The sequence below is a fragment of the Elephas maximus genome, chromosome 6, assembly GCF_024166365.1.
Source record: "Elephas maximus indicus isolate mEleMax1 chromosome 6, mEleMax1 primary haplotype, whole genome shotgun sequence".
Taxonomy (NCBI): Eukaryota; Metazoa; Chordata; class Mammalia; order Proboscidea; family Elephantidae; genus Elephas; species Elephas maximus.
Window position 1 is genome coordinate 57,411,845 of NC_064824.1, and position 22,871 is coordinate 57,434,715.

Genomic DNA, 22,871 nt, shown 5'->3' on the forward strand with positions numbered 1-22,871 from the left:
TAGCTCCTCTCCCCTGTATACCCGCTAGAAATGACGGTGCCAACTCTCCTTTTCCTAAGCAGTTTGTTAAAAACAACATTGAATAATCTGTTAGGATCTGACACTTTTTAATCGTGTTACGGTGATTGTAGGCATCTCATAGGCTGCACAGGGTCTGAATTACCATGACAGGAGTAACGATTCTACACTTTGGGGTCAGAGAACTATGAGAAAGGTTATTGAGATTATCATTTATAGCAGCTACACAGATGTTAATATAAATACATTTTGGGCTCCTCTGTGTAAATAATCTAAGAACATTGTTTTTATTGTTGACACTTTCCAGCAGGTTTCTAAGACACACTTAAAATTCAATCTGTTCCACTGAGTGTTTCTGTGAATCCGGCAGCATAATAAAAACTTCCTTTTAGAAGGCCCAGAATTAAAGCCATGGGGGAAAGAAAAATTTAAGAGTTTGGGAAAAAATGATTTGTTTTTTCTTTAACCTTGGAGGCTTCCTATTTCTTTTTTGAGAGATTTTATACAGGAAATGGCTGTAGTACTATGATCTGATTGACAGTGATCCCAGCTTCCCCAAACACCATCTGAAAGTTTGGGGCACATCTCTGACCCTTTCTAGCGCTGTTTCTCATTATAAGATGTGAATAATAACCATGTCAGCATTTTATTTCTCTGCATCAGATACTTGCTCCCTTTGTAAATATGATGGGCATTTCTAGAAAAGTCTATTTTGGTGCCCGTCTCTCCCTTGGGTTCTAGAGTGGTTTTGTGTACAAAGGGCACTCACAAAATGTCTCTCTTCTGTCCCCAAACTCCTGATTTGATGTGACCTTTTTGGTATGAGAAGGAAGAGTGAAGGAGAACTGTAGAGGTTTTGGAAGCTTCACTCTATGAATTAATACTTCTGCTTCAGCATAATTCTGCTATTTGATCAAACATAAAAAGCTTCAAGCTTTTTAATGTCCTGCTGACACCAGTATCAACAAAGCATTGAAGCGGAAGCTTTCTGGTGGCTGATTAGAGGGAGATTTTATTCACTAGTTTTAAGGACTAAATATACCTTCTGGCAGATCTTGTTCAAGGATAAGCTACATCGTGCATTATAAATCAAATTCAAGAGCTTCAATAAAGGACCCTTGATAATTTGGTAATATATTATCACTGTGTTTTAGAAAGACAATAAATGGCTGCTTTTTATGGTGTAATTTAAAATAATAATATGGATTACAGTTGTATTCAATCATGAAAGTATAATTTAACAGTTTGGGCTTGTAATAACCTTTTTTTTTTTTTTTCCCCCTGTACAGTGTCCACTTTTATCTTAGCCCAAGAATGACTTACTTGGGAATGATTTATTCTGCTTGTTTTTAGAGTCTAGTAGGGCTTAACACGTTTAATTGGAACTTTATATTGTTGTCTTGGAAAAGCTTCACACGAAAACGAAACTGAAAGCTGCAGAGTAAAAAAAAAAAAAAAATGCAGAGTAAAGACTGCTAAATAGTGAGCCATTCCAATACTAAAAGCACGGCCCATGTTTGCAAACTTGCGGAGTCAGCACAGGCAGGCAGGAAAGGAATAGTTCTTGAGAAGTGATAATTGAAGCCAGTTTAATTGAAGGGACTGTTTGTAAAGGTGTGGCAAGGTTAAGGGAGCAACAAAGGATAGCGAAGCACTGGGAGCTCCATGCAGCAGGAAGCCTTTTTACCATCCCAGGTCTGAGCAGCAAAAGAGGGAGCTGATCCTGGATCTGGAGAAAGCTGTAGCTGGGGGAGAACAGACACACAACAGGTTCTGCGGCCTCAGTGGAGGAATTTGGCCACTGCTAGGCTACAGCAGAAAACCCTGTATAGCATAAATGGTTAAGCACTTAGCTACTAACCAAAAGGTTGGTGGTTCTAACCCACTCAGAGGTGCCTTGGAAAAAAGGCCTGGTGATCTACTTAAAAAAAAAAAATCAGGTATTTGAAAACACTATGGTGCATAGTTCTATTGTGACACACACATGGGGTCAACATGAGTTGGAATCAACTCCACAGCAACTCCTTTTGGTTTAGGCTGCAGCAAGGCAAGTAGGGTGCCAGGGGGGTTAAAAACCCCACCTTTTCTTTCTCCTGCCTGTAGGTCTCATTTTGAAGCTCCCATTGTGTCACACCCAACCAAAGCTTAGGGGGCAAGGAAGTTCAAATGGACTGAACATGTGACATAGCTGAGACACAGAGCAGGGTGGACAAGGGTGGAGTGTGGATTTGGAGAAATATCCAGTACACATACATGACTGAGAATGATGAATAAAACTGAGGGTAAAAAACTTTGCATCTACTTATGATATGCTATATATGTAACCAATTAGAATCTAAACTCAATGGATTTATAGTTCCCACTTTTTTGCTTTCCAGTGATTACTAATAAAAAAGACACTTTCAAAGTTCTTTCCCCCTTTAGGATTATGTGACTTTCAGAGCTGATCATTTTACATGTTTAATCAGGTTGGAATGCAGCTTACTAGCTTTTAACAAGAGTGTATTGGTCTCTAGAACATGAAACAAAACAGAAACAATTCAATTCCTGTTACTACCCAGTACTGTTTGCAAGAAATCTCATCACTCATAAGGCCCATCAAAAAAAAAAAAAAAAAGAAAATCAGTAAATGTAAAAAACAAACCCATTGTCATTGAGTTGATTCTGACTCATAGTAACCCCATAGGACTAGGTACAACTACCCCATATGGTTTCCAAGGAGCACATGGTGGATTTGAACTATCAACCTTTTGGCTAGAAGCCATAGCTCCTAACCACTACACCACCACGGCTTCCATTATAGAGGTTAGTATTTACAACATACAGGATAATCACATCAGATCACAAAATGATGGACAACCACACAATACTGGGAATCATGGCCTAGCTAAATTGATACACATTTTGGGGGGCGACAATTCAATCCATAACAATACAGTAACGCCAATTTATGATTGTTCTGCTTTCTAAGTAAGCACTGTGTACTTTTTCTGCAATCACCTCACCAGGCAAGTTCCTCAGATCTTGATCACCTTTCCAATGAGATTGCCTGCCTCCAGGCACCTTCTACAGTGACATTCTGGAACCACCACTGCCCCAATTCAATGAAATCTCACCCAAGACTGAGGTAGACACTACAATGCCAATATATTAATTTACAATTAGAAATTTAACACAAGAATTCTCATAGAATCGGCACCTTCTCTCAGGCTGCATGAGAAAGTTAAGCACAATCACAAGCAATTTCCTTTATCCTAGGCAACGCGTTCTAATCTAAAATAAAATGCTTAAACTAAGGAGATAATGTATCAATTTTTATGATTCCTTGCTTAATCGAACTTTGATTCCGGGACTAGATGTCCCAATTGAATCAGATAAGAGTGCTTCAAATGCATTGCGAGTAGTAACAATGTGATCATTGTGGTTTCCATCCATAAGACTGTATTTTTAAAACAAATATGGTTTATTATTAAAGAGTAACATTAAAATTGACTTAATATGCAATTACAGATCATCTTCCAAAGCAATGCATAAACAAGTAGACCTTCTTTGCTCAATACATATATCTTTTCTCCCTAAACTTCCCTTGGAAGTATAAGTTACAGCACCAACTCCAGGGACTTTCTACTGTGCCAGCTTCACCGAGCGTCCCTGCTGCTGGCGAATGCGCCCTCTGCTAGGGAGTGTGCGGAGGCGCTGCTTTGCGTTAGCACCTTCAGCTGTTTCCTGGAGTACAGCTAAGTGTTCGCTGCTTTTCCGTTTCTGTCTGATCAATTTTTTGCTTAAGGTCTACAAGTGCCCGTGACTTAGGTAAACACTGCATTTATTCAGGCACGTTCGGTCTTGAACAAGGTTCTCATTACTCTCCACAGGACTGCATTTTGAATCAGGAACGCCAACGCTCTTGGAAACACACTGAGATAACACTTCCGGTTAAGATGCGGGGGTGGGGGGGGGGCCTGCCTACTCCTCTGAGTGGATTTTTCCTTGTTTTGTCTTCTGCTTCTGGATCTCCCCCAGCCCTAATCAAAGTCTACAGCAGCCGAGAACCCTGCTGATTCGTACATCTTTAAGTCAGTGTTTCCAGCTTCTATGAAGCTCTACCTTCTAAGGTGGTAAAGAGTAAAGTTTAAATAACTTCCTGCAGACAGGACCTCACAGGTTGGGACTCAAGGAGCTCAAGTTATTTCACGAACCACAGTGTGGAAGCAATAATAAAGTCACAATCTCAGGGCTGAAGGATAGGGTAGGACCATAAAAACGGTCCTTCAATAATTTTCCACATTAAATTCAAAATATATTTGGTTTAAAATATCCAATGCTTGAATCTAATGTAAATAAGAAAGAGAATGGGAGACATAGAAAAGGATTTTTATATTATTTTAAAAAATCATTTCCACTGTTAAATAGAAGTGGAGGCAAGAAATTGAAAATACCATAGATCAGGACAAGATCTTTCTTTAAGCCAGATTGGGGGGGAGTTGGGGAATACGGTAGATGATAATATTTTAATGAGTTAACTTTGGTCCATCATGCTCACTTCATGGTGTGAAAACAGCACTTGAATGATTTTTCCCCCTTAATTTGTTCTAAATTACAGCAAAGTGCTGTGTGAGAAGCAAGTGCTTGTGTTAATTAACTGAGTAAAGAAGGTCACTGGTTTACATAGGGCTCATTTTGTGGTTTTAGTTATAGATTTTCTTCTGCAATTAGGATTCTTCATTAGGCATCGTAAGCACGTTTCAGATTTTACTTTTTTTATCCAACATTTCAGATTTAGGCAGATTTGTTGATTTTTCTAAAAAAAAAAAATTTTTAATGCAACAATAATGACATTAACTTATAAAATGAAACGTATGTTATGACACATTTGCAAGTATCCCGAAAATATAAACATTATTCTCAAAGGCTGAATATTATAGCTGAATTTTAAAACTGCTTAAGCTATTGTTGTATTTTAACAACATAAAGAATTCACAAATCTGATTTTTCAGCTATTTTATATTGAATTATAAGCATCACACATAATCAAATTCCTGAAAAAAGGCCAGACTTACTGGACAGATAGAGACTAGAGGAACCGCTGAGACTATTGCTCTAAAATACCCTTTCAACTTGGAACTGAAGCTACTCCTAGAGGTCACCTTTCAGCCAGATAATAGATTGGCTTGTAAAATAAGTAATACTACCCATAAGTAATGTGCTTCCTTAAATAAGCAACTATATGAGACCAAATGGTCAACATTTACCCAAAAGCAAAGATGAGAAGGCAAGGAGGGGAAGGGAAGCTATGTCATTGGAAACAGAACAAACAGAATGGAAATAATGCGAAAGCTGACACATTGTCAAAATTGTAACCAATGTTATAGAACAAATTGTTAAGTGGGAACCTAATTTGCTGTGTGAACATTCACCTAAAACACATAAAATATTTTTTAAAAAATTGAAGACAAAATTCTAAATGTAGTAGATTCTTATGATAATCCAAGATACCAAAAGATTCATCAGGCTTTGTTGTTGTTTTAGGTGCCCTTGAATTGATTCATAATGACCCAATGTGTGACAGAGTAAAACTGCTCACAGGGTTGTTGGAGCCGCTGGGTGGGTTCAAACTGCCAACCTTTTGGTTAGCAGCTGAGCATTTAACTGTTTGCGCCACCAGTTCTCCTTTCATCAGCCTTAGAGAGCCATAATCAACTAAGTCAATTTTTCTAAAATAGATGTGTGTGTTGCTGCGTGCCGACAAGCAGATTCTGACTCATAGTGACTCTATAGGACAGAGTAGAACTGCCCCACAGGGATTCCAAGGATGTAACCTTTACAGAAGCAGACTGCCACATTTTTTTTTTTTTTTTTTTTTAGTGGCTAGTGGGTTTGAACTGCTGACCTTCCAGTGATTAACAGCTGAGCTGCTTAACCACTGTGCCATCAAGGCTCCTTTCTAAAACAGGTAAAACTCTTAAATATTTCTAATGTTCAATCTTGATGATTCAGAAGATGAGACTTTGGACTTGGAACTGACTTAAGAATTTTGGGATGATTGATGGGGTGAACATGTTTTGCAGGTGGCAAGGATGTGAATTTTGGGGGGCCAAAGGGTGGAATATTATGGATTGAGTTGTGTCCCCCAAAAATCTGTGTTGTAAATCCTAACGTCCCTATACCTGTAGTTATAATTCCATTTGGAAATGAATTGTCTTTGCTATGTTAATGAGGCAGGATTAATGTAGGGTGTATCTTGAGTCCGTTTTTTTTGAGATATAGAAGAGATTCAGTGCAAGCTAGCAATCAGAGATGGGGGAAGAGAGATGCCAAGCCATATGAAGATCACCCAAGAACAGAAGCTCAAGGAGACCAGGATTTTCCTCCAAAGCCGACAGAGGGAGAAAGCCTTCCCCTAGAGCCAGTGCCTTGAATTTGGACTTCTAGTCTCCTAAATTGTGAGAAAATAAATTTGTTTGTTAAAGCCATCCACTGTGGTATTTCTGTTATAGCAGGACTAGATAACTAAGACAGAATTTGACTTCGAGAGTGCAGTCCTGCTCTAACAGATACCTAAAATGTGGAAGCAGTTTTGGAATTGGGTAATGAGTAGAGGCTGGAAGAATTTTAAATTCTAAGGTGCCTAATAGTAAAGGCTAGATTTTTCTGAAGAGACTGTTGGTAGAATTATGGATGCTAAAGGCAATTCTGGTGAGGGCTCAAAAAGAAGTGCAGCTATAACAGAAATGGTACAAGAGGATGGCTTTAACAAACCAGGAATTTACTTTCTCACAATTTAGGAGGCTAGAAATCCAAATTCAGAGCTCCAGCTCTAGCGGAAGGTTTTCTCTGTCGGCTCTGGAGGAAGGTCCTCTTCTCTTCAGCTTCTGCTTCTTGCTTCCTCAGAGATCTCCGTGTGTCTTGGCATCTATCTTACCCCCTCTCTCTTGCTAGTTTGCATTTAATCTCTTTTATATCTCAAAAAGATTGACTCAGGATACACCCCATACTAATTCTGCCTCATTAACATAAACATCTTTCTGGTATTTTCTGTTTTCAGCTAGGATCCATCTGACATCAGCGATGAGACTAATAAAGCAGCTGCTCATGCCAGCTGGGGAACTTCTCAGGGGTCTCACCACTTCAGGAGTGAAGAGGTTTCATAGGCAAGAACTACAGTGCCCAGCCGGGAACTGAATGGGAGTCACAGCCAGTCCTCGGGGGGATAAGGCAGGGCCACAGAGCCAGGGTGGGACCAAGTCGAAGAGAACAGACCTTAAGTTACACCAACCACATACTTCAACAGCAGATGCCTGCAGAATTCCCAGGAGTAGGGTAAAACAACCACCCTCAGTGAAAATCAAGAATCACAAATCCAAGACTGCTATGAGGCCAGTTACCACCTTCTTCTCCCCTTACCCGTTCACATTTTGAGGAGGGAAAGGACACTCCAAAACAGACCATCTAATCTACCCTTGACAAGGAGCCGAGGTATCTTTAATTGGAACGTCCAAGATTTTTCACTACCAGGGTTCATAAAGACCCTAAGATTAGCCATAGAAAATAATTGACTTTTTGAGGGGGGGATGAGGTAGGTACATTAGTGATGTGTGAGTCGGTTTGTGACCCTGATACTTTTTTTCTTTTCATGTTGTAGCTATGAACTCTAGCTCAGATGAAAAATAGATGTGGAGAAAAGTTTTTAAAAGTGCAAATATAAATAAAGCAGAATATTTCAGTACCTTTTATTTCTCATATTTTAGTAACAGGAAGGACCACATGACCTGCCCATGAGGATGGAGTCCCGGAAGCTGTGGTTCACTACTAAATATCAAAGTGTGAAGTGCTGACATGCAATACAGTTTCTTTCTGCAAACCACTTTCCTAATGACATACTTTGTTGGATTGTTATTCCACTTCAGCATACCTTGACTGGAAGGCTAATTGACTAGCAGTTTTTACTAGTCCACTGAAAGGAACAGAGCTTTAATTTCACTTGACAGACAGTTAAATGGGGGTTTTATACCACCTGGTTAGTTTAAGCCAATTGTTCCTTTGAGTGATAAATATACAACTGCCACCTATTAAAATATCTTTTAAAAACTGAAGTATGAGGACTTAAAAATAATTTATGGAAGTAGGTTGCCCCAGTGTGTAAACTACGCAGCAGTAGCAATGAGCTATTTTTGGAAGCTGTCTTAACCATTTCAGGCCACAAGGATTCTGTTCTCAGGCATGTTCTTGAAATTGTATTTCTAATGCTGATTTTCCACTTAAAACTTCATTCATACTTTCTCCCGGAGCTCCCCCTTGTGACTAGTGGCCTCCAGTTTTGAAGCAGTTTGTTGTAACAATTAAAATTTATACTCTCAGGGAGGCTCTGAGACCCCCAGGTTCTCTCTATCACTGGGCCTTGCTTAATTTTTGTAACCAATTGCTATTTTCTTCTTAGGCATTTTCTTGTTTACTGTCAGTGTTCCCATGAAAATAGGGACCTCACTGCCTTGCTTACTCCAGTACCCCGGGTTCTTAGAATTACACCTGGTTCTTGATAGGCACTCAATAAATATTTATCTAATGGATAAATTTTTGAATATTGATTGTGAAACCGTTTTTCTTTATAAGAAATTAATGAAGAAAGATCAAATGTGTGAGTTTTAATTTACACAGTATTAAAAAAAAACCTGTTGCCGTTGAGTTGATTCTGACTCATGGCAACCTCGTGTGTGACAGTAGGACTATTCTCCGTAGGATTTTTAATGGCTGATTTTTCAGAAGTAGATCACCAGGGTTTCCTTCTGAGGCACCTCTGGATGGAGTGAAACTTCCGACCTTTCGGTTAGCAGCCAAGCGCCTTAACCATTTCCACCACCCAGAGACTGCTTACACAGGATAGTGTCATGCTTTTAATCAGGCTTTATCAGTTGTACTAACTGGCCCAACACAAACGGAGATGATTCCCAGAAGCCATAGTTTACTACATAAAATCCCACTGCCATCAAGCCAGTTCCAACTCATGGCCAACCCACGTGTTACATAGTAGAGCTGAGCTCCTTAGGGTTTTCTTGGCTGTAATCATTATGGAAGCAGATCACCAGGCCTTTGTTCTATGGTATCTCTGGGTAGGTTTGAACTGCCAACCTCTCAGTTAGTACTTGCAAGCAAACCATTTGCACCATCCAGGGATCTAGTTTACTACATAGAACACCCAAAATAAACTCATTTAGATAGCAAAAGTATTGAGATTATTCCACTTTAGTCCTCTGGCTCTAATAAGACTGTAATTCAGACCTTCCGTTTCCCCCTTTAAATTCAAGTTACATTTTATATCTTTTAATTGTTAGAATTATATTATTTTATATCCCTTAGTTTGTAGTAAAGCTGATGAGTTTTAACAGTATTAAAATAACAATAGCTTCCTTTACGCTTATTTATAACATTTTAAAATATCAAACTTAGAACTGCCCCTCAGGGTTTCCAAGAAGTGCCTGGTGGATTCAAACTGCCAGCCTTTTGGTTAGCAGCCGTAGCTCTTAACCACTATGCCACCAATGTTTCCGTATCAGACATAGTCATCAGTAATTAAAACACTCAGCAGTGATTTAAGACAGAAAGAATTTAAAATTTTATCAATAATATTATAGACTGTATATATAGATAGATAAAGGTACAGATATAGTACTTTTTATTCCATCACAAAGAAAGTTTTGTCCTCAAATACCTTATATTTTAATTTAGGTTGTAATTTGTATAAATTATTTTAGATTTTAAAGAAATCCACCTCATTTTAAAAAATTAATGAGAGAAAGGCAACGTGAAGGTTTTAGGCCACATTTTAATTAGCTCAAAAGGTTGCTTATGAAAGTGTTCTGCTAACCAAGTTCTTTACTATTTAAAGAGAGGTAATTTTTTTTCTCCTTTAGCTTGAGAAGTCAGACCTAATAAAAGCAAATGTCATCCTAAATATTAATTTAGAGCCCAGAGCCTATGAGTTTTAAACTTCGAAATCAGTATTTTCCAAACCCTGCTATTAATGATGAATGTATTAAAAGATTGAAGTCACAACACACAGGACACCTCACAGTTGGCTGTTCCTTCTCCTTTCATAAATAAGTGTAGGTGCTTAAAATTTGTTTTGTTTTTCTTCTCTCTCTCAGTGGTATGGGTGTAAGTAAATGTCTGAATAGGTACAAGATTAGTTTAGAAATTTCCCAAGCAAATTTCAGAAGAAACTATTATTCACATTGGTTTGAGAGTTTTGAAAAAGGGGGTTTCTTTTTTAGTTCTTGTCTTTCTGAATAACAACCATTGTGGAGTTTCCTCTTTAAGAATGGGCTACAGTTTAGGGAAATGAATAAATCAAAACCCACCTAATTTTGTCAGAATTCAAAATCAATAATCACTTAAATAATCATCACAATAGTGACACAATTCCTATTATAATGGTATTTGGTCTGCACAGAGAAATGTGGAAAAGATTCCCCTCACGATCTTCTTTACTGTCTTCTCGGCTTTAGCATTCTCTGACTTCAATATTAGTGATCACTCTTCTCAAGATCAGAAATGAGGATATCCTCATCTGAATGCACTGTACTGAAGTTGCTTGTAGGGTAGTAAGGATTTCTAAATCCTGCAAGTCTCCTGAAGAAACCACCATTCAGCTTGTACATGCAGAAGGAAAGTGCAGAAACGGCCAGAATTACTGTGAGTGTCACCGTTACAGCAAGAGGTACAACGCTGTGACTTGGTCCTGAAACAAGACAAGAAAGAGGAAAACTTCAATGACAATGAAATAAGACAGACACTGACTGTCACATATTTACTTTTAATTTTATTATCTGTAAGAAAAATCAAAATGTGCCAAACCTACCTTCTCCTAGGTGCTCTGGTAGAGGATGAATATCTAAAATAAAACACACAAAAATACTGAGGTGAAGTTTTTCTTTTAACTTAGTAATATTATGTCATTATTTATAGCAGGGGTCAGCAAACTATGACCAACAGACCAAATCTGGCCACCTGTTTTTATAAATAATGTTTTATTGGAACACGGCCACACATCATTTACATATTGTCTGTGGCTGCTTTTATGCTATATAGGCACAGTTGAGTCGTTGTGACAGAGACCATCTGGCCCCCAAAGCCTAAAATATCTCCTATCTGGCCCGTTATAAGAAAAGTTTGCCGACAACTGATTTATAGCATTCATCATGAGTACTCACAAACATATACGATACACTGGTTTTTTTTTTTTTTTTTTTAAGCCAAAGAGTTCCCATCCAGTTTTAGCACTGTGCTGAGAATATAAATGAGTAAAATATAGACCCTGCCCCCAAGAAACTCACAGTTTTGTTGGGATCTGACATGGAGTTTGTCCAGCAATGATAACTCCCTGCCTCTATGCAAGGATTTTTATATCAGCATCTTCCCATCTTTGTGATCTCAAGAATCTTGAGAAATAAATAATAGTTCCTCCATACAAAAAGTTAGAGGGTTCCTGTTTTAGGACTTTCTACTGTAAAAATGTATCTCTTTCAAGTAGAATCTATTTGAAAATTTGCCACTAAGGTCCCTGAGGAGAAGCCCTGGTGGTACAGTGGTTAAGAGCTACTACAGTTGCTGACCAAAAGGTCGGTGGTTCGAATCCACCAGCTGCTCCTTCGAAACTCTATGGGGCAGTTCTACTTTATCCTACAGGGTCACTATGAGTTGGTTTTGAAGGGTCCCTGGGTGACTTGGCTACTAACTAAAAGGTTAATGCCTCCAGTCCACTCAGAGGCACCTCGAAAGAAAGCCCTGGTATACTGCTTCCGTAAGAGTACGGCTACTGAAAAGCCTTATGGAGCTCAGTGCTACTCTGACACACGTGGGGTCACCTGAGTTGGAACTGACTCTACGGTAATGGGTTATTTTATTTTATTCTCTTGATCAAGGTAAAAACCCAGAAAAAGATGTAGAGAATGGTCCAGTGGATCAGTGCGTAGGGGAAGTGCCTTCGTGCACTACATATGCTCATTCGCTCTTTCATAAACTTAGAAGAAACAATGGCACGACCACATTTTTTTAAAGCTTGTTTTTACAATTTAAAAATAATGTTGGATAATTTTGCATAAAATGATTGAAATCATGTGTGGTGTGCGTGTGTGTGTGTGCGGAGACCTCTTTAAGAAGGACTGTCAAAAGAGCATTTATTCTCAGGATAGAGGCAGTGGGCAGGTGTAGAAGGAGCACTCGGAGGCAGAAAATTTGGAATCAGTCCTCAATATAGCCTCAGTTTGGACAAGTACTTTTCTCATCTGTAAAATGCCGATATTCTATCTGCTCCACAACCTTGGAAAGTTGCTGTGAAGGATAATTGAGGTTACATATATATTATAGGAAGTTTTAAAGTAGTGTACTAACATGAGGTATTTCTGATTTGTTCCTGATGCTTAGATGCCAGTGTATTGCTTGGGCAGGCTACTTACTAAGCTTGGTCATGTTTTCCATATAGAACTGATACAGTATTGGACCTTCAAACATTGGTGCTCACATCTACCAGTTTTCTCGCTTTCATTAGACAGTCTCTATCAGTCATCAAGGCTTGTTCATTCTGTTTTCAGAATGTTGCTCCCATTTCTCTCATCCTTTTTTATTTCTAGTTCTATCACTCAAGTCACAACCTCTTCCCTTATATCCCGATGAGTGTTTACAGCCAGAGCACTATGCGTTTTCTGTCTCCTCCACCAAGAAGTTCAGCTCCTTAGCCTGGCATTGAAGGCTCTCCGTGGTCAGATCCTACATTACTGTCCAAGTTTATTCCCATCACCCCCTTACTGAGAATTCTCTGCTGTGATCTTTAGTCATGCTGGGCCCTTTGTCCAAAATGCCCTTCTTCCTCTGTTGCAACTCCTCAGATTCTCCTCATCTTTTGAGATTCCAAAGTCCGCCTTCCTGTCTGAAGCCTTCCCCAACAGCACAGGCCACACCAATGCCCCTTTCTTTATGATACTGGCATCCAGAAATGGTTGCGATCATTATAAATATCATTCACTGTCAATGATGTTCATTTGGACATCCCAGCTTAGATATGTCTGCTATTGTTTGTCATTAACCAGAATTTTCTGGCTTAGATTTCTAAAATTATTATTTTTTAGTCACTACAAACTGTTTAGGTCAAGATGAAGTTAAAATCTGACTTTTATGACCTATTAGGGCTTGCAACAGAGAATTCTACTTGTCCTCGACAAAGATATCCAGGCCTAGAATATATTTCCTGGAACAAAAATGATCCTTAAAAATTCCAAGTATCAGTCATCAGAATTGCTCCTTTACATTTCTAGCTCTATTTGCTTGAGATAAACTGCTTTTGCCCATTAGATAAACAGCTGCAGTGACACAAGAAAGCCATATAGTCTTCGTGTTGCTTTATAATGATTTTTTTCTTCATATCAGGAGCTGTAGTGATCTCTGACTTGTTCGACATAGAACAAGATGATAACGTTAGAATCTATCTGAATACTCCCTGAATACTTGGATTTGAAAACCTTTAAATGCTAAAGAGGCACGACAATATTAGACAGGGTAGAATCAAAATGAAGAATTACCTTCTGACTAGACTCACCTGCCTCCATTTTACATATGAAGCCTTTTTTTTCTTGACATGGGGATAATTGCCACAGTCCCTCCGGGATCCTCAGGGCAACACACAGATGGGGTTTGAAGAGATCCATCTCTGGTTCTCGAACACCCCAGTTTGACTGGTCTGTGGGAGTTCCATCAAACCACTTTATGGTGTCATCTGTGGGAAAATTGCTAACTTTTTATGAATTATACTAAGACTGGAATGAACCATAAAAAGCAGCACCCAGATTTAATGAGACTCTCTTCTTACTTGTCAAAGAGTAGGTATTAATAAAGTTGCCTTGTGAACAACCCTGTATCTGTTTTAGATATACTGTTCTAATTTAGTTCACTTAGGATGTCCTGTTTTGTACTGTAATGGTTTGAATTTTAAAATATCCCATGTCATTATAGTAAATTTAAAGAAAATCATTTAATAAACTAATCAATTTGAAGAAAAGTCCTTGGAAGTCCTAACATCTATATCATTGTAAAATGGCTCATTTTCGAAAAGAATTTCATAGTGAGTTTCTTAAAATAGCAAGCCAGTAATGTGTCATGGGGAGAGGGTGGGGTGGGGTTGGGTGGGAGAGGTCCATTCCATGTGAAGGCAGTAAGGAGGTGCATTGTCTGAAAAGAATTTTAAATCAACAATAAAACTTATTAAAAGTTAGTCTGTTTTTTAGGCTTCTAGGTGGTGCAGACCACTAACCACTAAGGCCAAAGATGAAGAAAATGAAGATTTTTAGCAATTTCTTCAGTCTGAAATTGATCGAACATGCTATCAAGATGCATTGATAAATACTAGTGATTGGAATTCAAAAGCTGGAAACAAAGAAGGATCAGTAGTTAGAAAATACGGCCTTGATGATAGAAATGATGCCAGATATTGCGTGATAGAATTTTGCAAGACCAATGAGTTCTTCATTGCAAATGCCTTTTTTCAACAACATAAATGGTGACTATACACATGGACTTTTCCAGATAGGATACACAGGAATCAAACTGACTACATCTGTGGAAAGAGACGATGGAGAAGCTCAATATCATCAGTCAGAACAAGGCCAGGAGCTGACTGCAGAACAGACCATCAGTTGAAGCTGAAGAAAATTAAAACAAGTTCATGAGACCCAAGGTATAACCTTGAGTTTACCCTACCTGAATTTAGAGACCATCTCAAGCATAGATTTGATGCATTGAACACTAATGACTAAAGACCAGAAGAGTTATGGGATGACATCATACATGAAGAAAGCAAAAGATCATTAAACAGACAGGAAAGAAAAAAAAGACCAAAAGGTATGTCAGAAGAGACTCTGAAACTTGTTCTTGAACATAGAGTAGCTAAAGCGAATGGAAGAAATGATGAACTAGAGAAGACAAACTAAAGTATTATAATGACATGTGCAAAAACCAGGAGATAGAAAACCAAAAGGGAAGAATGTGCTCATCTATGCCAGGAAATGTGGAAGATAGCTACCTGGCCAGCCAACTGGAAGAAATCCATATTTGTGCCCATTCCAAAGAAAGGTGATGCAGCCAAACGTGGAAATTATTGAACAATATCCTCAATATCATGAACAAATAAAATTTTGCTGAAGATTATTCAAAAGCAGTTGCAGCAGTACAGAGAACTGCCAGAAATTCAAGCTGGATTCAGAAGGGGATGTGGAACCAGGGATATCATTGCTGATGTTAGATGGATCCTGGCTGAAAGCAGAGAATACCAGAAAAATGTTTACCTGTGTCTTATTGATTATGCATAGGCAGTCCACTGTGTGGAGCATAACAAATTTTGGATAATGTTCCAAAGAATGGGAATTCTAGAACAGTTAACTGTGCTCATGTGGAGTCTGCACATAGACCAAGAGGCAGTTGCTTGAACAGAATGAGGGGATACTGTGTGGTTTAAAAGTAGGAAAGATGTGTGTCAGGGTTGTATCTTTTCACCATGTTTATTCAAACTGTATGCCGGGCAAATAATCGGAGAAGCTGGACTGTATGAAGAAGAATGGGGCACCAGGATTGGAGGAAGACTCCTTAATGACATCCGACATGCAGATGACACAAGCTTGCTTGTTGACACTGAAGAGGACTTGAAGCACTTACTGATGAAGATCAGAAACTACAGCCTTCAATATGGATTACACCTCAACATAAAGACAACAAAAATCCTCACAACAAACCAATAAGTGACCTCACGATAAATGGAGAAAATATTGAAATTGTATAGGACTTCATCTTATTTGGATCTACAATCAATGCCTATGGAGCAGCAGTCAAGAAATCAAACAGTGTATTGGCATTGGGCAGATCTGCTGCCAAATACCTCTTTAAAGTGTTAAAAAGAAAAAATGTTCAGTCTCTGTCAGACCGGTCAGTCTTGTCTTTTTTTTTTTGTTTTTTGTGAGTTAGCATTTTGTTCTACATTTTTCTCCAGCTCTGTCCGGGACCCTCTATTGTGGTCCCTGTCAGAGCAGTTGTTGGTGGTAGCCGGGCACCATCTAGTTGTGCTGGACTCAGTCTGGTGGAGGCTGTGGTAGAGTATGGCCCCAGACACCCTTATAGCTCAGTACTGAAGTCACTCCTGAGGTTCACCCTTCAGCCAAAGATTAGAAAGGCCCATTAAACAAAATGAGAGTAAATGGGCACACGAGCCCAGGGGCAAGGACAGGAAAGCAGGAGAGGATAGGAAAGCTGGTAATGGGGAACCCAAGGTCAAGAAAGGGAGAGTGTTGACAAGTCCTGGGGTTGGCAACTAATGTCACAAAACAATATGTGTATTAATTGTTTAATGAGAAACTTGTTTGCTCAGTAAACCTTCATCTAAAATACAATAAAAAATTAAAAATAAAACATCCATATGAGACCAAAAGGTCAACAATTACTCTAAAGCAAAGTTGAAAAGATAAAGGGGCAGGGAAACTAGAGTACTAGAAATGGAACAACCAGAATGCAATTAAAGAGAATGGTGACACATTGTGAAAAATGTAATGTCGCTGCACAGTTTGTATAGAAATTGTCAAATGGGAACCCAATTTGCTGTGTAAACTTTCACTAAAAACACAATAAAATACTAAAAGAAAAAAAAAGAGAGAGAGAGAAGGTGTCACTTTGAGGACTAAGGTGCGCCTGACCCAAGCCATGATATTTTCAATCACCTCATGTGCATGAGAAAGCTGGACAAAGAATAACGAAGACTGAAGAAGAATTGATGCCTTTGAATTATAGTGTTGGTGAAAAACATTAACTATGGACTGCCAGAAGAACGAACAAATCTGTCTTGGAAGAAGTATAGCCAGAATGCTCCTTGAAAGCAAGAATGGAGAGACTTTGTCTCACATACTTTGGACATGTTATCAGGAGGGATCAGTCCTTGGAGAAGGACATCATGCTTGGTCAAGTAGAGGGTCAGCAAAAAAGAGCAAGACTGTCAATGAGATGGATGGACATAGTGGCTGCAACAATGTGCTTAAGCGTAACGATTTTGAGAATGGTACAGGACCGAGCAGTGTTTTGTTCTGCTATACACAGGGTCACTATGAGTTGACACGGACTCAACGGCACCTAACAACAACATGGTGGTGCAAATGGCTTGCACTGGACTGCTAACCTGAAAGGTTGGTGGTTCCAACCTACCGAGGGGTACTGTGGAAGAAAAAGACCTGCATTCTCCTTTCTTTAAGATTATAGCTGGAAAACTTCATGGAGCAGTTCTACTCTGTAACACTTGGGGTTACCATGAGTCAGAATTGATTCAACGGCAACTAACAATAACAGTCTGCTTCTTATTAGGGTCGCTATGATTTGGAATTGACTCGATCACAACGGGTTTGGTTTTGGTTATGAGTTGGAATCAAGTCAACAGCAATGGATTTGGATTTTGTGTGTGTGTGTGTGCTCACAATTCTAAACAATGTCAGTGATCAAATATTTTCAGTATTTTAAGATCAAATACACCTCCCATCTTGGTATACACTATAACAAGCTTTCCATTGCCAAATAAAATTATTTTCTTTAGAAGTACTTTTCAATTACCATCCATTAAATAAAAACCATCCTATTCTCATTTTATTACAAATTCTGGTTTATATGATTAACAAATAATAAGTCTAATAGAACAATTTATCCCTGAAACATTTCTATAACTCTATTGTGCTTTTATACTATTTAGAAACCTGGGGTATTTTCAAGTAAATATGGTTTTCTTATGCTGTGACAAGGCCTGTGAAGACAAAGTCCAAGTCAAGCATTTTTACAACATGAAAGCAAGTATAAGATAACCCTAATGTTGTTATTTAGTTTGTTTTTATTTTTGGGATTTTGGAATTATTTCAAAGGGATAGAAGGTATAGAAAAGGATTAGCAATATTGTCATTGGAAGAAAGAGTTCTAGGAATCATGCTATTTTTTCACAGCAAATATTGTACCTAAGGAGACTTTTCTGGTTCATAGATGCCATTATCATCAGCCTTAACAACTGTGTATCTATTTATGCCCTCTCTTCTTCTCTACCCAAATCACTTACTGTTAGTATCAAATTGAGCGTTCAACCAAACCATCTGGACAGAAGAACCAAACTCTACAAGCTCTTCTAGGAGAAATGTATTTTCAGCCTCATCTTTGATTGTTAAAAGGTTAGATCCTATAAATGAGACAAATAGCAAGTGAACAAGTAATTATGTTTACACATAAACACAATTTTAATAATGTCTTCTCATACCATCATCTATAAAGTCCAGGCTTTGGAAACTGAAACTTCCCATTGTATATAAGTGATTTTTTATTTAAAATTTTAAGTAAAACCACATTTATGGAAAGATACAAGCTTGCACCTAAGAAGTTAGAAGTGTAGAATAATAATTTTAGGGAACATTAAAAATTCATAATTCAAATGCACTTAAAAGGAACACATTTTTGGGAAAGTGCAGTATCCTGAGATATCATCTTTGGTTTTCAAATTCTACCCTGGACCATGAGTTTTATATATTCAAGCACACAAATTCAATAGTATTTATTTTTTCAACTGTTTTTGTTGTTCCTAAAGTCACTAAATAATCAGAGAAATGAAGAAAACCACATTCTTTACTGAAATGTCAAGAAAGAGCACATTGAAAGAATTTTACCATCACAAAAGAATTACCTTCCTTTTTGCAAAATTCATGAGCAGCCTCAAAACTCATACTGTCTAGGACTGTAGAAAAACTGTAGCAATTACTTTTAAATTTTATCCAGGGAATAGATGTCTCCGAGCACAACTCTTGGTGTTCAAATGGTCTTGTCTCTATGAACAAAAATCAGTTACGATTTCAGGGTGGTAGTTGTGTTCATGTATTGAGATAAACATTGCATTACATTCTATGAAAGACCAAGATAAGTATATGTAATGAGATTTTTATGGTAATAGTCAGAAAGATTGGGTTTAATGTAAATGATTACAAAACCAAGACTGGTTTATAGCATCTCTGGCAGAAATAATCTTTTCCTAAACATAACAGGGTGCCTTAATGCATGGTTTCATGGGCTTAGTTTGGGTGCTGCCTGGGTGAGGGTGGTTGTCTTTCATGTTTCTGATTAGTATCCTAGAAGTTGGAACAACTGGGCTGATGTGATTCATAGAAACACTGACAGCTGAATGATGATGACAAAAGGGGCTTTCAAGCAGCCAAATGCTTAACCACTGCACCACCAGGGCCCCTTCAATGAGTTAGTGGCTGTTAGTGCCTGATAATCATTAACTACTAAATAAATACAATGTTATTAAAAGAGGCAGCCTTGGTGGCATAGTGGTTAAGAGCTCAGCTGCTAATGAGAAGGACCACTTTATGGTGCTTTGGAAGCAGAATCAGCTTTTCCAAAATATATGGCTATCATTTACATTTTCATCATTAATTATTTGATCAGAAGTTACATAATGTGTATGCTATTTGATTTATAATATCTAACTTGTAACATATGCATCTAAATTACTAAATGAGAGACTGAAAAGAAGACCAGCTTATGTTACCGACTCTCATTGTGCCCACAATAGTAATCAAGGGAGAGGTGACTTGGTGTAATGGGATGCACAGTGCATCAGTGAGTGAGGAAGGGTGGCTTCCAATCCTAGTGCTGCTGATGGACAGCTGTGAGATCCTCAGGAAGCTATTTAATGTTTTGACGTTAAGTTTCATCTTTAACACAAAGGGGTTGGGCCAGGTAGACTTTAAATGTAAATGAGATAAGTTATACAAAGTGCAGGGCTTGGCATATAGTACATATCCAAACAGTATCAACTATCATAATTATAGTCAGCATTATTATTGTAGCTCTAGAATCCTATTAGCCTTTAATTTAAACATAATCTTCAGTCTGGTATCCAAGGCCTTCCATACATGCTCCCAACCTGCCTTTCTAGCCTCATTTCCCTGTAACCTGTGATGCGGCCAAATCTCAGCATCAGTTTTGCCTTAAACACACCCAGTTCTTTCTTCCTTCCACGTCTGTGCCCAAGCTTTTCTGCTCGGAATGCCTCTCGGCATCCGTCATTGCTTGCTTGCATCCCACCCATTCTTTAAGGTCCATCTCCATCAGCATGTCTTTCAAAAAAACTTTCTACATCCTCCAAATGGATATGATGTTTTTTTTTTTTTTTCCTCCAGCTCTCATATCACTGGCTACCTCTCTTAGATCATTTGGCAGCCCTACCTGGTGTAGCAGTTATTTGTCTTAACAACACTGACAGTATCAAAGGCTTCTTGAGGGCAAAAAAACTTCTTACGACTCATCTCCATATCACCTGCTTAGCACAGTGCCTTGCACATAGTAGGTACACAGTAAGGATTTCTTGAGTTGAATGAAATTGAACCCACCAGTGGGCACATGACAAATGGCTCCTTGGAGAAATGACTCGCAGGCTGTGCTGCTCCAGCGTCCGCTGGTGTCGGCAAAAACACAGTCACCCAGGAAGGCTGACTCCTCGTCTTTCCAATAAGTGAAAGAGGATTTGGTGCCATCAAACCAGTCAAAATTAAGACCATTCTGTAGAGGGAAATTGAGCCATCATTTCCTTGTCAAGACCACTGGTCACATAACCCAAAGCTGTCTGAGCATCCCATACCTCACACACAGACTTGTATTTCCACACCTCTTTTACAGGCAACTTGTGGATATGGCCTGACAAAAAGAATTATCTGCCACAAATCACATCTTTTTTTAATTTGGAGACTCCTTGGTCCTCTGCCACCATATTTTCCCAGTAAGCAATAGGAGTAAAATTCAATCAATACCTTGTTCTTTACGCCAAAATAAATTTCAGATTGATCAAAGATTTAAATGTAAAATTGAAATCATAAAAGTGCTTAAGAAAATGTAGCTGACTTTTTAGTACTCTTGGTGTTGGGAAAATCTTCCCAAGTCTGATACAAAATCCAGAGGCCATAAAGCAAAGTTGGTTATATAAGTTAAAACATTCTGTAATACAAAAATACAAAAAATAAAACTCAAAACGGGAAAAATAGCTCTTATTGACTAACTTACTTAAAGAACTCTCAGAGACCAAAAGGAAAAAGACACACACACATACACTCACACACAGAAAATGGGCAAAGAACTCAAGTAGTAAGTTCAAAGAAAAAATTAAAATGTCCAATAGCATGTAAAGATACTCAATCACCTTTATACTTAACGGATATTTGTTAAAACAATGATTAAATACCATTCTTTTGCCCATCCCGCTGGCAAGGACTAATGTTTTGATAATACCCAGGGTTGGCAAAGATGTTGGGAAGCCAGATATAACCAAAACACTGTTATTGGCATGTAAATTGGTGCAAACTTTTGGAAGGCAATTTGGCACTGCTCATAAAAAGAAAAAAAAAATTTTTTTTTATGAAAATTTAAAGCCCACTCAGTAATTTCACTTCTGGGAATTCATCCTACTTGCACAAGGATATTTGTTGTGCCTTGTTTGTAATTGTGAAAAACTGGGAAGAACCCCAATGTGCACTTACAGGGGAATGGTTTAAACAAACTGTGGTATATCCTTACATGCCCCTGTCACAAATAATGAGTTAGATTTTTATGTGCTGATATGAAAAGCTGCAAAAGGCATTTTAAATAAAAAAGCAAGTAGTATGATGCCACTCGTGTTTAAAAATGATATATATAGTCATCTCTTAATGTGTATATATGTGTATATGTAGAAAATTTCTAGATGACACGCAAGAAACTACAGTGATTAACTTTGTGGAATAAAACTAGGCATAGGTTTAGAAAAGATGTTATGTTTCTCTAAAAAGGTTTTACTTTTCCAAGCACATCCCTGGTGGGGGGTGGAAACCCATATATTAAATTTCAAGGAGTACTGAACTAATTAATAAGCAAATTTCTTGGTAGGACGCATGATTCACTTTTTCTTGGGGATGCCTTAACGCGACAAATTGCCCACATACAGGCGCTTCAGTTTACAGTGTGTTCCAGTGCACACATGAAGCAGTATCCTGGAAAACTCAAAAATTCTCAGAGAACCTTTGAAGGACATTAATATTCGGAAGTTAGTCAAGTGGATGTTTACCTAAAAAAAGGTGTATACCCTTATTTTGTAGTCATGGTCAGTAGTTATTGTATAAAGAAATTATTTAAATCACATTTCTCTTATTTCCGAGAATATTTTTGTGTGGTAAATTCAGTGGTCGTATCATTAGGGGGTAAATGTGAAACTTAATCTTGAAAGGGTATTCCAAGGGATTTAGGGCACCTACATCTTCAGTGAACAGTCCAATCCAGTGGGCATGTCCTAGCCGGTTGAGGATAACTGTCAGGAAGGACTGGTGATACTGGTCTGTAATGCTAACCAGTTCTGCTCCATGCATCAGGCAGGTTTTCATTGCTGTATACCAAGTCATATTTGCATTAATTACTTTGTAAGTCCTGTTTCCATATTCTAAAGTATTGGGGATTGGATACATATCAGATGTATTTACATCATGTCCAGAAGTATCTAGAACAAGAACAAGAACAAAAATCATTTGCAGCATCTGGATGAGAAAGGGGGAGGCTGAGTTTAGCAAGAACCTCTGTCACCATGATCCATGCTGACACACATGGGGTCCATGAGTTGGAATCAACTCAATAGTACCCGGTTGTTACAATCAGATAATTTTTCTTCCCAGAATTGACTATTTCAAAATGAAGACACTATCTGAAATTGTAGGCAATGCTAAAGAATTAGAACACTTAGCAAATGTAATGACTGGTTTCTTCAAAATTATAAACATATACTGAAACAC

General features: G+C 38.2%; 1 protein-coding gene across 2 annotated transcripts in view; it reads right to left on the reverse strand.

Annotated features, from left to right (window-relative positions):
• Nucleotides 1–5,038: 5,038 nt before the first annotated feature.
• The window catches only part of PLA2R1 (phospholipase A2 receptor 1), a 130,533-nt gene continuing 112,700 nt past the window's right edge, over nt 5,039–22,871 (reverse strand). The window contains exons 24-30 of one of the 2 annotated variants that reach the window (XM_049888787.1): nt 22,344–22,582; nt 20,454–20,622; nt 18,821–18,886; nt 18,131–18,247; nt 13,604–13,780; nt 10,871–10,903; nt 5,039–10,750 (exon numbers count right to left, since the gene is read on the reverse strand). In XM_049888787.1, coding sequence (XP_049744744.1) covers nt 10,536–10,750; nt 10,871–10,903; nt 13,604–13,780; nt 18,131–18,247; nt 18,821–18,886; nt 20,454–20,622; nt 22,344–22,582 — 1,016 coding nt within the window. In that variant the 3' untranslated portion in view covers nt 5,039–10,535. Of the gene's footprint in view, nt 10,751–10,870; nt 10,904–13,603; nt 13,781–18,130; nt 18,248–18,745; nt 18,887–20,453; nt 20,623–22,343; nt 22,583–22,871 lie in introns of both variants that reach the window. The other variant, XM_049888786.1, reaches the window with a different exon arrangement.